The 14269-nt window shown below is 55.7% G+C and overlaps 1 protein-coding gene across 2 annotated transcripts; it reads left to right on the top strand.

The window, feature by feature from the left end:
* The first annotated feature begins 2452 nt into the window (after nucleotides 1-2452).
* CIART (circadian associated repressor of transcription) lies at nucleotides 2453-13856 on the top strand. 2 transcript variants are annotated; one of them, XM_032790137.1, is made up of 7 exons: nucleotides 2453-2529; nucleotides 5589-5755; nucleotides 7669-8253; nucleotides 9103-9178; nucleotides 11557-11635; nucleotides 12447-12570; nucleotides 13086-13856. In XM_032790137.1, the coding sequence occupies exons 3-7, from the start codon at nucleotides 7681-7683 to the stop codon at nucleotides 13695-13697; spliced, it is 1464 nt and encodes a 487-aa protein (XP_032646028.1). In that variant the 5' UTR covers nucleotides 2453-2529; nucleotides 5589-5755; nucleotides 7669-7680; the 3' UTR covers nucleotides 13698-13856. The 2 variants fall into 2 exon arrangements, with proteins under 2 accessions (XP_032646028.1, XP_032646029.1); XM_032790138.2 differs by lacking the exon at nucleotides 5589-5755.
* The last annotated feature ends 413 nt before the right edge of the window (nucleotides 13857-14269 follow it).

Raw genomic sequence — 14269 nt, forward strand, 5'->3', positions numbered from 1 at the left:
TGCTCCAAAGAGGCTGCATGCATACTAATCAAAGCATCAAATTCATCCATGGTGTAAATCCACAGAAGTGAGTAGATTTACCCTACAGTGAATCTGGCCCCCAAATCTACTTATGCCCAGAATATTCAAATTTCCCAGCATTGTACTTAGGCATGTATTTCAGTTTATAAATATCAAACAAGGACTTCCAGCCGCAATGCAGGGAGAAAGAACAGCCATTTTCCTCTTAGAATTGTTCTTTAATTTAAGATAGTTACAAAACACAAATGAACCCCCCTTCCATTCATATTACAGCAACAGCCAAGGGATCCACTCAGGACTGGGGCTGAACAGTTTCAGGCATCTTCTACTTTCCAGCTCTGGAGGAAAGTGAGGTCTGGTTTTTAGAGCAACGAGAACACCTGGGTTCTATTCCCAGATCTGTTACTGACTCACTGTGCGGTGAGATGCAAGTCACTTCCTGTATCTTTGGCTCAGTTTCCCCCTCTGGAAAGTGAGGACGGAGTAACTGATTACAAATTACTGGATGGGAACATTAATAGGAATTCAACCCAGAGATGGAACAGACCTATTGGAACTGGATGTACGATCTCCCTTCCAGTGCAGGATCATTCCCTACAGTATGTTTTAGCACATTTAGGCCAGCTCAGTAAGTGCTGAACATCACAGCCTGTAGAGGGGGAACAGAGCGGCAGTGACAGATCACAGGTTACTTTTACATTATGTGCACAACTGATACTGATGTCAGCAGCCGGGAACACAGAATAATAGACCTCTGCCAACCTGCAGCATATAACAGCACTTTAAAACAAAAGCCACTTTGCTGACGCTTTTGCCACATCCCAGGGCCATAAAAGAGTTGGCTATATGCCCCCGCATGCAGTCATAGTGGCATGACACTAGAGGTCACGAGCATGCACGCAGCAGTAAGGTTTGTTATGCCCATTAAGGCCCTAATTCAGCAAAGCATTTAAGCATGTACGTTACCTTTACCTCTGAAGTCAAGGGGACTTAAGCGTGCGCTTCAGGGCTTTGATGTATAGAGACAAGCTGCTGTTTCGGGGCACTAAGGGCTCCAGGCTTTGCAGTGTTGTGTGCCCTTTATTCCTACTACCTCATTACCAGGACAATAGTGTCCGTAGCGCCCAGCCCCTTACAAAGCTGAACTTGCGTGTGGGACAACACTGGGCCCCTGGCCAGCACCCACCTTTACCACGTAACCTCAGCAGGAAGCACAAGAGGAGTCATTGTTCATTTAAAAAAGCCATCAGACCAAAGAGACTTTGGGGAGCGTCATCTTTTGAGGCAAATAGGTTCATGTGCCTGGCCCGGGCACAGGGAACGGGCTTCTTGTACCATCAGGTCAAGGCAGCTGCAGGGCAGGTTAAGCCTTCACCAGCTCCTCTCCACAACTCCCACCCCTCTCCTCCCCCATCTCTTCTGCTCTTCCCTTCTCTTTCCCCATCCACCTGTCTCCTTCCCCTTTATGCTCCCTGTTCCTGCTGCTGTCCCCTTAGCAGCCCCCATGTACATACCCAGCCATATCCCCGTCCCCATCTCCTTCCCACCCATGAACTTCTCCCATCCCATTTCTCTTGCTTCCCTGCAGCATCCCCTGGCCTCTCCACAGACTGTGTTTCCCCAGCCATAATCCCCTCCTATCCCTGCTGGGGATCGCAGCCCACCATCCCCTCTCCTGTCTCCCCAGTCCTTCCAGCCCCTCTCCTCTCTGTGTCCTCCAGCTGCTTCCTCTTCTGAGCCCCACCTCCACTGCCTCCTAACCCCCTGTGGTCCTCCAGTCCCGCCATTTCTCTTCCAGACCTAGCCCCTATGGTCTCCTCCTGTGCCTTTACCAGCTTCCCCTCCTCTGCCCCATTATCCCCTATGGGTCCCCTATCATGCCCCCTCCTCTGCCCCATTACCCCCTATGGGTCCCCTATCATGCCCCCTCCTCTGCCCCATTACCCCCTATGGGTCCCCTATCACCCCTCCTCCTCTGCCCCATTACCCCCTATGGGTCCCCTATCACCCCTCCTCCTCTGCCCCATTACCCCCTATGGGTCCCCTATCACGTCCCCCTACTCCCCGCGCCAAGCCCCCTTCGAGGCTGCAAGCTAACACAAAGGGGCGTGTCCTTCTCCATTGCCCCGCCCCCAGACCCCTGCGTCTAACTCCCGCAGCCACATGTAGGGGCGTCGCCTCGAGCCAGCCCCACCCTCCCGGCCAATCGGTTCAGCGCTGCTCCGCCGTTGGGCTGCGGGGGAGTAGCCGAGCTCCAATAAGGGGCACGGGGCGTGGCTCTAGGGCGGCGGCCTGTGCCCCTGAGTGGGCTTGGGGAGCCAATGGGAGCGGGGCGGGCGGGGCCCAGCTAGAGGCACGTGCCGGGACGCACGTGGCCGCGTGGCGCCCGCACTGAGCCGGGGGCGGGGACCAGGCGCCGGGCTCCGGTCTGGGGCGCGCTGGGTGTGGAGCCGAGACGGAGCCGCCCAGGGGACAGAGCAGAGGGAGCGGAGCTGGGAACGAGATCAGGTGAGGAGCTGGGGGCTCGCTGGGATCCAGGGGGCCGGACGGACCCGGGGCTCGGGCGGGGAGCTGGGAGCCGCTGCGGTGTGAGAACCCCTGGCCCGGGGGGCGGACACCAGGGATCGGGACCCCCGTTCGTCCCCGGCCGGGATCGGGCTCCTCCCCCCCACCCCTAGGTGGCCCGGGACCGCCGCACAGGGATCGCTCCTCCCCCCCACCCCAGCCCAGCGGACCGCCTGCATCAGGACGGCTCTCCCCCACCCCCGCAGCCCGGGACCCGCCGCGGCATCAGGATCGGGCTCCTCCCCCGCACCCCACAAGCCCGGGATCCGCCGCATCAGGGATCGGGGCCTCCTCCCCCCCACCCCCAGCCCGGTCCCGCCGGCTTCAGGGGGTCGGGCTCTCCCCCCCACCCTCAGCCCGGACCGCCCGCAATCAGTGGATCGGCTCCTCCCCCCACCCACCCGGGTATCCAGCCGGCATCAGGAATCGGGGACTCCTCCCCCCCACCCCAGCCGGGACCCGCCTGGCAATCAGGGATCGGGCTCCCTCCCCCCCACCCCCCAGTCCCGGACCCCCCCGGCATCAGATCCGCGCTCCCTCCCCCCCACCCCCAGCCTGTACCCGCCGGCATCAGGATCGGCTCTCCCTCCCACCCCCAGCCTGACCCGCCGGCCATTCAGGGATCGGGGCTCTCCCCCCACCCCCAGCATCGGGTACCGCGGCACAGGATCGGGCCTCCTCCCCCCCACCCCCAGCCTGGACCCGCCGCATCAGGGATCGGGGCTCCCCTCCCACCCCAGCCTGGGACCCACCGGCACAGGGTCGGCTCCTCCCCCCCACCCCCAGCCTGGACCCGCGCGGATCCAGGATCGGGCGCCTCCCCCCCACCCCAGCCGGGACACCGCCGCCGATCAGGATCCGGCTTCCTCCCCCCCACCCCAGCCTGGAACCCCGGCATCATGGTGATCGCGGGCTCCTCCCCCCACCCCCAGCTGGACCCGCGCGGCATCAGGGATCGGGGCCTCCCCCCCACCCCCAGCCTGGACCCGCCGCATCAGGGATCGGGCTCCTCCCTCCCCACCCCCAGCTGGGACCCGCCGGGCATCAGGGATCGGGCCGCCTCCTCCCCCCACCCCCAGCGGGACCCGCCGGGCATCAGCGGATCGGGCTCCTTCCCCCCCGACCCCTAAGACCTGGGACCCGCCGCATCGAGGGGATCGGGCTCCTCCCCCACACCCCCAGCCTTGAGACCCGCCGTGATGCATGGGATCGGGCCCTCCCCCCACCCAGCCTGGGACCCGCCGGCATCAGGGACGGGCTTCCTCCCCCCCACCCCCAGCCGGGGACCCGCCGCTATCAGGATCGGGCTCCTCCCCACCCCCCCAGTCCTGTGGACCCGCCGGCTCAGAGGTATCGCGGCTCCTCCCCCCCACCCCCCAGCCTAGGACCTGCCTGGCATCAGGATCGGTGCTCCTTCCCCCCACCCCCAGCCTGGGACCCGCCGGCATCAGGGATCGGGCTCCTCCCCCCCACCGCAGCCTGGAACCTGCCGCATTTAGGGATCGGGGCCTCCTCTCGCCCACTCCCCCCAGCATTCGCACCAAGCTGGTATCCAGGATTCGTCCCGCCCGCCTGCAGGACCAGCTGGATCCGGGCTCCCCCCTCTGCCCAGCCTGACCCGCTCTGCTATGCAGGGATCGGGCTCCTATCCCTGCGACCCGCCTGCCATCAGGGGATCGGGCTCCTCCCGCCCAGCCTGTGGACCCACTGGCACAGGGATCGGGCTCCTCCCTCTACCCCTGGCCAGTTCAGGTGAAAGGAACCTGGCGGCCCTTGGGGAGATCAGGACTTCCCCCCACCCACCCCCCGTGGCACCCCCTGGAAGGATTCTCTTTTCCGCTTGAGTGTGTGGCGATCCAGACGTTTCAGGAGCAGCACCTGACCCTGGGGCACGTGGGCTAGAGCAGTGGAGTGGAGGGATTAACTGCCCTGTGGGAACGTGGTGACCTGAGTGTGGAAGGGAGGGGGCTATGTGTGACCAGATCGTCCGATTTTATAGTAGACAGTCCTGAGATTTGCGGGCTTTTGTTTATATAGTGCTATTACCCCGACCACCACCAGTATTTTTCACATTTGCTATCTGGTCGCCCTAGGTGTGCAGGGGGGTACTGATGAGGGCTCAAGACTGTGTTGTGCCTGAATGGCAGGGAGGGGGGGGCTGTGAATGGCAGTGACTTGAGTGGGTGTAACACGGAGTAGGACTGTTGCTGAGAGTGTATGAATGGGGGGATCAATGGAGGACAGGTGACGTGTGGTGTGTGGTTGGTGTGTGTGTGTGTGTGTGTGTGTGTGTTGGAGAGGGAAGGGCCAGGGAGAGTGTGTTCCTGCTTGCAGAAGGAGAGGCAGGGGCTGTGTGTGTGAGAATTTGACCAGCGTGCAGAGCTCATTGTGTCGCATGGCATGGGGACAGCCATGTCCATGATTGCAGCAGCCATCCAGACAGCACGACTCTTGGTGTCGAATGCGTGTTCAATCTAGGTCAGCAACGTGTGGTGGTGGCTGGATGTGTTGCAGGCAAGGTGCTTGCTAGGCTCTGGATCCAGTAGGGAAGGAGGAACAACTCTGATTCTCAGGGTGGTGAACCTGAGCGGGTTTAGTGGAAGGAGGTTTGCTGGGGAGGAAGGAGCTGCTGTGTGGACTCCCTACTTGAGATCTCCTACTGAGTTCCAGGAGTAGCGGGTTGGTTTCTTTAGCAAAGAGACTGGAGGATGTTGCTGGCTCTGAAGTTAGTCTAACACAGCTACCCCCTGATATTAGAGGGGTGATGGGTCTTGTAAGACCAATGTAACTGGTTTTGTCGAAGCAGGGATGCGGCTGAGGCTGGCGCATGGCACCAGGGGGTTGATTACTTCAGGAAGAGACACGGGGTATAGGGAGAAGGGAATGTTCTGTAGCAAAGAGAGTGGGACCCCCACTTCTCCACTGAGTCACCGCCAAGTCACTCTGAACCGTAAAAACAGTTGATGGCAGCTTGTAGGTTAACTTGCCCCGTCACTCCCCAGCCTTCTTGGATAAAACACCTGCTGTGCTTGGAAACCTCTCCCTTTGCCTGTGCCGCTGCAGAGAGAGCCCAGCACCAGACCAGGAAACACCCAGGCAGATTGAATTCCCAGCAAGGTGGACACGGTCCTTCATCCGTTTATTGAGTCCCGGAGGGCTACCTGTATAGGTGCATTGGACTAGACATAAAAAACCAACAAGACGTGTGTATACCAAAAATCATGTGTGTGTGTGTGTGCGCGTGCGTGCGTGTGCCTAGGAAGTGGGTGCAGGATTGCAGGGATCTTAGCGATGCTATGTATCTTGTGGGTGGCTTGGGATCTTTGGGGGTGGAAGCCACTTGACTGTTTTATGACATTGGCTCCGTGAAGCATGCCCTTAGAAACAGCCTCTCCAAGACTTCTCCCTGCCTGCCATTCTGTTGGCCAATTTACAGGTGAAATGCCACATTTCTCACTTGGAGATTGTTGATTTCTCTCCAGCCGTTTGGCTGGCAGCAGGGTAGCTGCTCTGGGTTGGCAGTTGGCATCTGTATAAAACAGGCCAGGAGCATAATGCTTAGAAGCTTCTCATCTTTGTCTGCCTCTCCACGGAGGAAGGGGTTACAGATTTTTGTCTGCCTGTAGCGATGGGGAGCGTGGGAAGGCTGGAGCCCTGCCTTCCCTAAGTTTATGATCGATCCTGTGTCGCCCAGTAGCTGGGGCCAGTGCTGTTACAGAGACTGCAGGTGCTGACTGCATTGAGTCAGCCAGACAGTCCGTTTGGAATCAGACTGACACAGCCTGCTCTTATCCCTAGTGTATTAGAGAAACCTTTTATCATGTAGACGTGTTGTTTGTCCTCTGCTTATTTTACCTTCGAGGGCCAGGTTTAACTCTTGCATTGAACAGCTGCAAGATTCTCTGACTTTTTAAAATTCACTCGTTTCCTGTCTGGTGGGCACTTGCGTTTAGTATATTGACTTAGGAGCAGTCCAAGTCGAAAGGACACAGACTAATATCACTCTAGTGTTACATTGTTAGTGGTCACTTTTGTACCCTAGGGTTGCTAACATTTTCGCTGAGTAAACGTTTTCTCGATGCACCACAGAAGTGGTTTAACGGGTCGATTTGGTTCTGCAGAAAAGAGATATTACTAAGAAACTAAGACTGATCAGAGACAGTGTTTAATGCCAGGTTTTGTTTTGTTTGAAACCTTTCCCCTCTTGTGTTTGGAACCCAAACCTTACAGAACCTGTACACATGAACCAGAAAATGAAACACCAAGTTATATGTTTCAGTTTGTCCGAGTGGAAGCAAACCCTCTCCCTCCTCCAAGGGGGAAGGTCCTGGTCCCTGAATAAGGTTCCTACTGCTGCCTTAATACACATAAGAATTGTGTTCCCTCTTCTTAATATTTAGCAGACTGTGCTGTAAAACCAGGCAGGAAATGTAGCTTTTTCCCAACTGATTTTGAAACTGCCTGTGTCCGTGGCAATGAGGTTGCTAGGATCTTTTTGTTGTCCATATCCTGTAATGCTTCTGCATGGAGTAATGCCACCGATGGTGGCCAGGGAAGCCTGTTGTGAACTTTGCACCCTCCCCCCCTCACTAGTCCAGGCTCCGTGCATGTCACTCCACCTCACGCTCCCATCAAGTGTCTGGGAGCTGACTTGTGCACCCGCCCGCTGCAGGGCTGCTCTGTGGACCCTTCTGGCTGCCCCTGACAATGAAACCTAGTGGGTGCCTTGTCCGGGTGCAGCCCCTGATGGGAACAGATTGGTCGCATCTGGACCAGCTTCTGCTGGCAAGCTTTATCCAGGAACTGCACCTGCACAGGGTCTGTTTGGCTCCCTTTGTCTTTACTCCTTTGTTTTCAGCCACCTCCCCCCAGTAAACCAGCGGAGAGCTTGATTTTTAGCTGTCCCAGAGGACATTATTCCAAAGCCTCCTTCTGTAAACTTGGCTCAGCAGCAGTGCTAAGAGATGCTGGCCTGTAGGGTCTGGGGATGCCAGGGAGGCAAACGGTAAGATCTCAAAGGCATCTTTTGTTGCTGTTACTGGCAGCTTCTTCATTTGTTTGCCCGTTTTTGGTCCCTGACAGGTTCCCGCAGTCATGGAGTCCCCCAACAGCGTGTCGTCCTGCGAGTCTCTGTATTCGGTCGACAGTGCCGCCAGCGACGAAGAGGACAAGTGTTACGACTTCGGTGTCTTCCTGTCGGACAGCGAGAGCGAGGTGGAAAAAGAGGCAGGCGGTTTGAGCCACGAGAGAGACGCCCGCTCCGGAGGGGAAAGGAATCTCTTTTCTCCCAAGTCGGCATGGACTAGCCCCAGCCTGCCGGGTCGGGACTGCAAACACAGGACAGTGAAACCCACTTCGCAGAGCTCTGCTAGACAACGGCCGTCGAGTCAGTGCGGCCGGTTTTCCGGGGCTTTGGAAGGCAGATACCCCTCTGCCTGCGCATGCTTGATGGACGGGGATGGCAGCCTGGCCGGGAGGATTCTGAGCCAGAAGAGGGTGGAGAGCGGACGGAAGCGTCTGATCCGTCCCGCGGGGGAGAGGGAATACCCCGAGTATGCTGAAAAGCCCGCTGTCCACGGGTTAAAACGGCAGAGGAACAGGGAAACAGAGATGAGGGAAGCTGCGACGTTGCCCTTGACCGACGGTGACCGGCTGTTTGCCCAGAAGGTGAGTTCCATGAGAATATCTGGGGGAAGCGGGTGTCAGCAGGGAGGGAGTTACTTGGAAAGGGGTGAAGCATGCAATCAAATGGGACATGAGCCCTGATCCAGGCTGGGATTCCTTACAAGCCAGCTTGATGCGCCAATGCCATTGGCAAAGCCCTGCCCTCTTTGCACCTTTGATTGCACCAAATAGTGAAGGCCCTGTAGACGCTGAAGCTGCTGGGTGGAATACGTGGTGTGAGCCTGCTGGACATCTGTCCGTCTGTGTTATTAGTGTCAGGGTGGCCGTGCCTCAGTTTCCCATGTGCCACGGCCAGTGCAGACTCAGATGTGAGCTGGGTACCCTATAGACTGGAAAAAATTGAGGGCAGTGGAGAAGGACTAGGATTGGGAAGGAAAACGGGTGGTCAGCTTCATCATAATAGTGAAAGGATGGGAATTGGAATTCTTGCAGTCACTTGCATTAGCAACATGAGCTCTTCAGGGTTAGTGGTGTTAAGTATTCATACTGCAGCAACGTGTAAGAGCCCCAGTCATGGACCAGACTCTGGTGCTAGGAGCTGTACGGACTCAGAACAAAGACTGTCTCTGCTCCCAAAAGCTTACAGTCTGAGGAGGGTCATGAACTAAGATGTAATAAGTGCATTACTGGGGTTTAAAGTGAGTGCTTTAGAGCCCACCTCGTTGTATTCACACCCCACACAGCTGCACAGGGGTCCTGCGTCAGGTGCAAATCTAGCCCCAGGGACGTGCCAGGGAGAGGTGCGTGCGGGGGGGGAGGGGGGTTGGGGGAAGCCCAGAAGGGGGATCGTCCCTGGCAGGCTGGCTCACTTTCTGTGCTCCTCCTCTGCAGTGCCGGGAACTCCAGGGCTTCATCAGGCCTCTCGCGGAGCTTCTGAATGGGCTGAAGAAAGGTCGCTACGAACAAGGTAAGTGCTGTTCCTCGCGCTTGTCCCTCCCCAGAGCGTCTGATGCCGCCACGCGGCTATTGAACCACAGGGAATTATTTCCCTTCTCTCCCGGTTTTGATCCCTAAATCAGAGGCCAGTGGCCATCTCCGGGCTTCTTGCTGGAGTGACATTCAGAGAGTGGGAGAATTGGGGACCAGTGAGAAACAGCCACTGCCTGGCGCCGGGAGTCACCCGCTGCATGGTTTCCCCTGTGTGAGCTCTTTGTGTGGCTGGTGCAGGGTTTGTTTTTTTTCCTCACCTCCTTTTCTTCTTAATCTCGGCCTCTTTAAATGAGCCCTTTGTTCCTTCCAGGGCCCCAAAAGGAGCAGGGCAGACAGCTTTACCCAGCGCTTGTCTGCACGGAGACATAAACGGCCTCAGGACGGGGCTGGGTTGGGAGCAAAGGAAGGAGTGGCAGGCACGGGTATGATCCTCTGGCCGGGGAGGGGGATGGGTTTGGCAATTAGAGCTGCCCACGCTGCAGTTGCCACTTTAGAGACAGAACAGAAAACCCCAAAGGGCTCAAACTGCTCCCATCCCAGTGCCACAGTGAGAGGCCGGAGGGGGCGGGGGGGTTGTAAGAGCTGGGCAAGTTGGGTGCTGAAAACCCAGCCATAAGTGTCACATTGGGAGCTGAGCACGTTGGGTGATCTGGCTCCAGTTGTGGCGCTGTGCACTTGGCAGTCTGGTTCTGAGATCCCATCCCCGAGGAAAGCGGTGGCATCTCTCATTCGTTTTCCATGCTTCCCTGCGCATATAGATTAAGGACCTGTAATCACCATGGAGAGGAAGAGAACTGCTGCCTCCTATAACGTGCATGTGTTGGACTGCAGAATTTCTCATTCTCTATAAGAGTGTACCCAGTGCTAAAGATGCCTTGTCCCAGGACCAGATTCTGAGCTCTGTTACGCTGCGATAACTCCTTTGACTTCCATGAATTTACTCTTCGTTGATGGGATTGAGATCAGAATCTGGCCCTTCATTATGGATTCATTAACGCTTGTAAAGTGCTCTGTAAGTGGTAAGGATCTTTCAGCCTGAATGCTGTTGAGAGAATGGGCCAGATCCCCCGCTGGTATAAATCAGTGTTGCTCCGCTGAAGTCAGCAGATCTGTGCTGAGGATCTGGCCCAATCCCTCTGATTTCTTTTTCCCAGCGTGGGGTTATTTCATCATCTTGGCGCTATAGCTCAATCACCTGTTGTAATCAGATTAATATGTAAACACATCTGCTAGCAGGCGGCTGCCCTGCCCTGGAATGGGAATGGATTTGAGGATCTAATGGGTGTCGCAGCTCTGAGATCCTATACGTTCAAGGATACTAGATACGGGTGCTTTACCATTGCTCAGTACTTAAGAGACTAGTGTGTTAGATACCCAACACTCATTGTTTTCCCCTTATTCCTCTGCCTCCGAAAATAATTGAAGGGCCAGATGTGGTCTAATGTGTAGTCCGTTAGCACTAGCTTATTCCCCTTACAAGATCTTCCTCCCTGAATTCCTTCTTTCTGTTTATAGCACTCTCCTGAGCCCTCATCTTAATTTCTGCTCTTGGGTTGACTGTGCTAAATTGCCTACTAAAGAAGGCCATTGTAAGCTGCATTGATCGCAGCGTGAGCTGAGAAATTCCCAGGGCACTGCTTGCTCTTTGTATCGCTGCTTTCCTGCCCTAATAACACGCTGTTGGAAATATGAAAGAGCAGGCTTTCACTGAAGCTCCTGCTCAGCGCTGGGAGCCTGCTCTCCTTTCTCTCTCAGCGGGCTGTTTACACGTGTCTCCGTGCGTGCGAGTTTCCATCAGCCGGACACGTGTTGTGCTGCCTGCTTATGTCACGCCCACTCTTGGCTGTGAAGAAATGATTATGGCTCGGGATAACGTGCAAGAAGGCAGCTGGTGTGGTGTCATACCTGCCCTGCAGAAAGTCATCACGTGGTGCTCATAGAGCCCCGGGGGCACCTGGTTCTGCAGCATACAAACCTTTTCCATGCTGGTTGCTTTCCGAGGGTGACTTCTCCTAGTACAACAGCCTCTGCTGCAAGAAGCAGAGGCTGCAATTCACTATATCTGCAGTGGGAGAGCAGTGACATGACAATGTCTCAACTCCCCCGCATTGTGCTGGCCTTTTCTTTCAGCTAATCTGAGGGCTAGGTTCTCGCGTCTGTCCAGGCTGCATGTAATTGGCATGATCTCTCTATAATCTCCCCTGGGTAATCAGAGTCTGAGCAGTGTGGAGGCTGAATCAGCCTGGCCCTGGCTTCCCAAGTGACTGCCTTCTCTCCAGGCGCCCTAGCACAGTAAAGTTGGATCGGTTTTTCTGTAAATTAATAGCTGGGCCTTGTTCTGTTTCTCCCCCGCAGGGTTAAGCAGCTTCCAGCGGAGCGTGGCCATGGACAGGATTCAGAGAATAGTTGGAGTCCTGCAAAAGCCAGAAATGGGGTAAGAGTCTCCTCTGCAAAATCATTATAAGAGCTCAGCAAAGGTTGATGTGTGACTGGCTGTGGGAGGGAGAGCCAGACAGTGCACAGACTCTGTCCAGTGTTTCTAGCGTCAGAAAACTTCCTGCTGAACTCCTGTGCTGTTTCATTGAGTGCCCCAGGTGGCTTGCAGTTTGACCCGCAGGCGCCCCAGGTTAAAGACCCCGGGGCTGAGGTCTGCCTTGGATGTCTTCCTGGCAATATCTCTCTGCTGCTACTCCTGGTGGTTGATTCCCCCACTGGTAGCAATCACTCATGACTGGTAGCGCTGGACTGCATTGTTGCACACAGCCTAGGAAATGCCTCTGGGCTTTCGAACTGAGCCAAGTCCTGGCACACGTTGAAACCGCAAATCACTTGCTACCCTCGTCCCTTTTCTTCATGAAATCTCTAATCCTGTGGCAGAGGGAAACCCTGGGGAGGGAGGGAGACGTTCCTTTTGGGCAAAGGAGAAGGAGGCGTCAAAGTACTGAATTTCTCCTATTCTGTAACTTGAAATTCAAAGCCCAGATCTTAAACGTTGAGGCCCATCTTTTTGTTGGGGGAACTTGGCCTGTTTTGGAGGCGTCTCTGAAAAAGAGGCAGCCGTACGGAATAACAGGGCAGTCTGCTCGCTGCAGGATCCTGACTGTCTGTTCTTTCTCACGTTAATTGTGAGATACCCGTGCAAAGCACCAGGTTCTGACCGATCTGTCTGGGCTCAGCAGGGTAAAACTGCACAACGATCTCTCCTGGCTTGAGAGGAACCCCCTGTTTCTTTTCTTATCTTTCAGGGAGCGATACCTGGGCACCCTGCTACAGGTAGAAATGATGCTGAAAGTTTGGTTCCCTCATGTCGCCTTGAACAGTTCCGGTCCTGATTCCAATCCAGCAGAGCATGCACGCAAGCTGGCGAAGGTAAGGGGCCTTCCTTGTTGGGTAACTGGACTATTCAATCCCTTCCATCTGTATATGGATTAAAGGCCACAGATGAGGCTCCGCTAGGCCTGTTCTTGTCCAAGCGATGTGCTGTTTGGCAGGATTGGAGGTACTGGCCATTGGGAGAGAGGTGGGAATTGCTAGTAGAACTGCAGCATGTAAAAGCTTCGGCCCAGCAGAATGGGGATGGAGCTGGGTCTGCGGCAGGCGGGATGCTGGCTGGGGGGAGGAACTTCTGAGGCACATGCTGCACTGGGGACAAGGGTGAAGTGGGTCCTAAAGGGGCTTGCCTGGTGTTCATGAGGGCCATGTGTTGCTGAGAGGTCTGTCTGGTCGTCCCATGGAAGCTGTGGGCTCCTCCTCACGTGCTCTTGCCACATCTTTTGGCCTTGCGGGGAGCTCCAGCAGGTCAGCCGTATTGCTGTAGCACCCAAGGCTCTTGCAAGTCAATGCACTCTCAGCCTGAGGTGCCCCCTTTCTCCCTTCTCCTCCAGCAGTCCCACCTCAAGCCTTCAGCAGTGGACGGCTACGAAGGAAAGCCCGGAGTGCCCAGCGAAGACTCTGCCCAAAACCCCGCTGTGGAGAAGCTGCACCTCACGGACCCGGCCGCAGCCAATGGCAAAGCTGACATGGTGTGGAGGGAGCAGGCCTGCTTTCTGGCCGACTGGTCTGCCATGAACTTGACCTGGATGCACACCTCACCCATCTGCAACCCGCCACTGGAGCTTGCGAACCTAGGGCACTTGAATGCTGCTTTCAGCCAGGCCCTGCTTGGACCAAACGCTTGCGGGGTCATTCTCTTCCTCCACAACAACCTGATGGCCCCTGCGCCCTTCTTCCGCTCCACCTCCGTCACTCCCGACAAGAGCTCGCCCGCCTTCTGCCATCCCAAGCAACCTCCAGGTACGGGAGACCCCCCAAGATGCCAGAGTCTGCCCGGGGCCATGGCAGCAAGGAGCTACGTGCTTAGCCAGCATCCAGGCAGCCACTCCAAATCTTTGCCTCACTTGCCCAGCTCCAGCAAGGAACCTAAGCCAGCAGTCGCTTGGACTGGGAATCAGGAGTCAGAACTGCTGGCTAGGAAAGGACCCGTGTATTCCTCTTGATGCTCGGTTTGAGGCACTTCCCAAAATGTGTGAATTTTATTTCTTTTTTTATTTCTGCCTTTTTTGTTTTTTAAAGTAAAACATTTCACGCCTGTGTAAAAGTCTGATAAACTTCCAGGAGGAAAAAATTAATGTTATTAAAAGGTTTTAACCAGAGAAGTTTCCAGACGAATGTGATCTTTGTTGATAAATGCTCAACGGTGGAAATACACTTCCCCTGGCCGCCCCTCCGTTAATACCTGGTTGGTCCTGCAGCACTAATGCTTTGTGCTTCTCTAGGGCCTGTCAGGTCAATGTGAACTCCCTTAACTAAGACTCGCAGCCTCTCCTGGGAGGTAGATAAATTGCCGTGCATATTTTGGGTGTAGGACTGAGAGCCCAAACTCCTGGTTTCTAATTTCAGTTCTCACACCCCTGGCTGTGGGACAAGTCCACTCTCTTTGTGTCTCAGTTTCTCCATCTGTAAAACAAGGAGAATACTTGTGTACAACGCAGTTAACCTAGCTAGTTGGTACTGTCGACTGCAGAGTAAGCTGAGACCAGTCCCACAGCTCGTAGCATCTCTTTCACCA

This window comes from Chelonoidis abingdonii, chromosome 11 (assembly GCF_003597395.2).
Source record: "Chelonoidis abingdonii isolate Lonesome George chromosome 11, CheloAbing_2.0, whole genome shotgun sequence".
NCBI lineage: Eukaryota > Metazoa > Chordata > Testudines > Testudinidae > Chelonoidis > Chelonoidis abingdonii.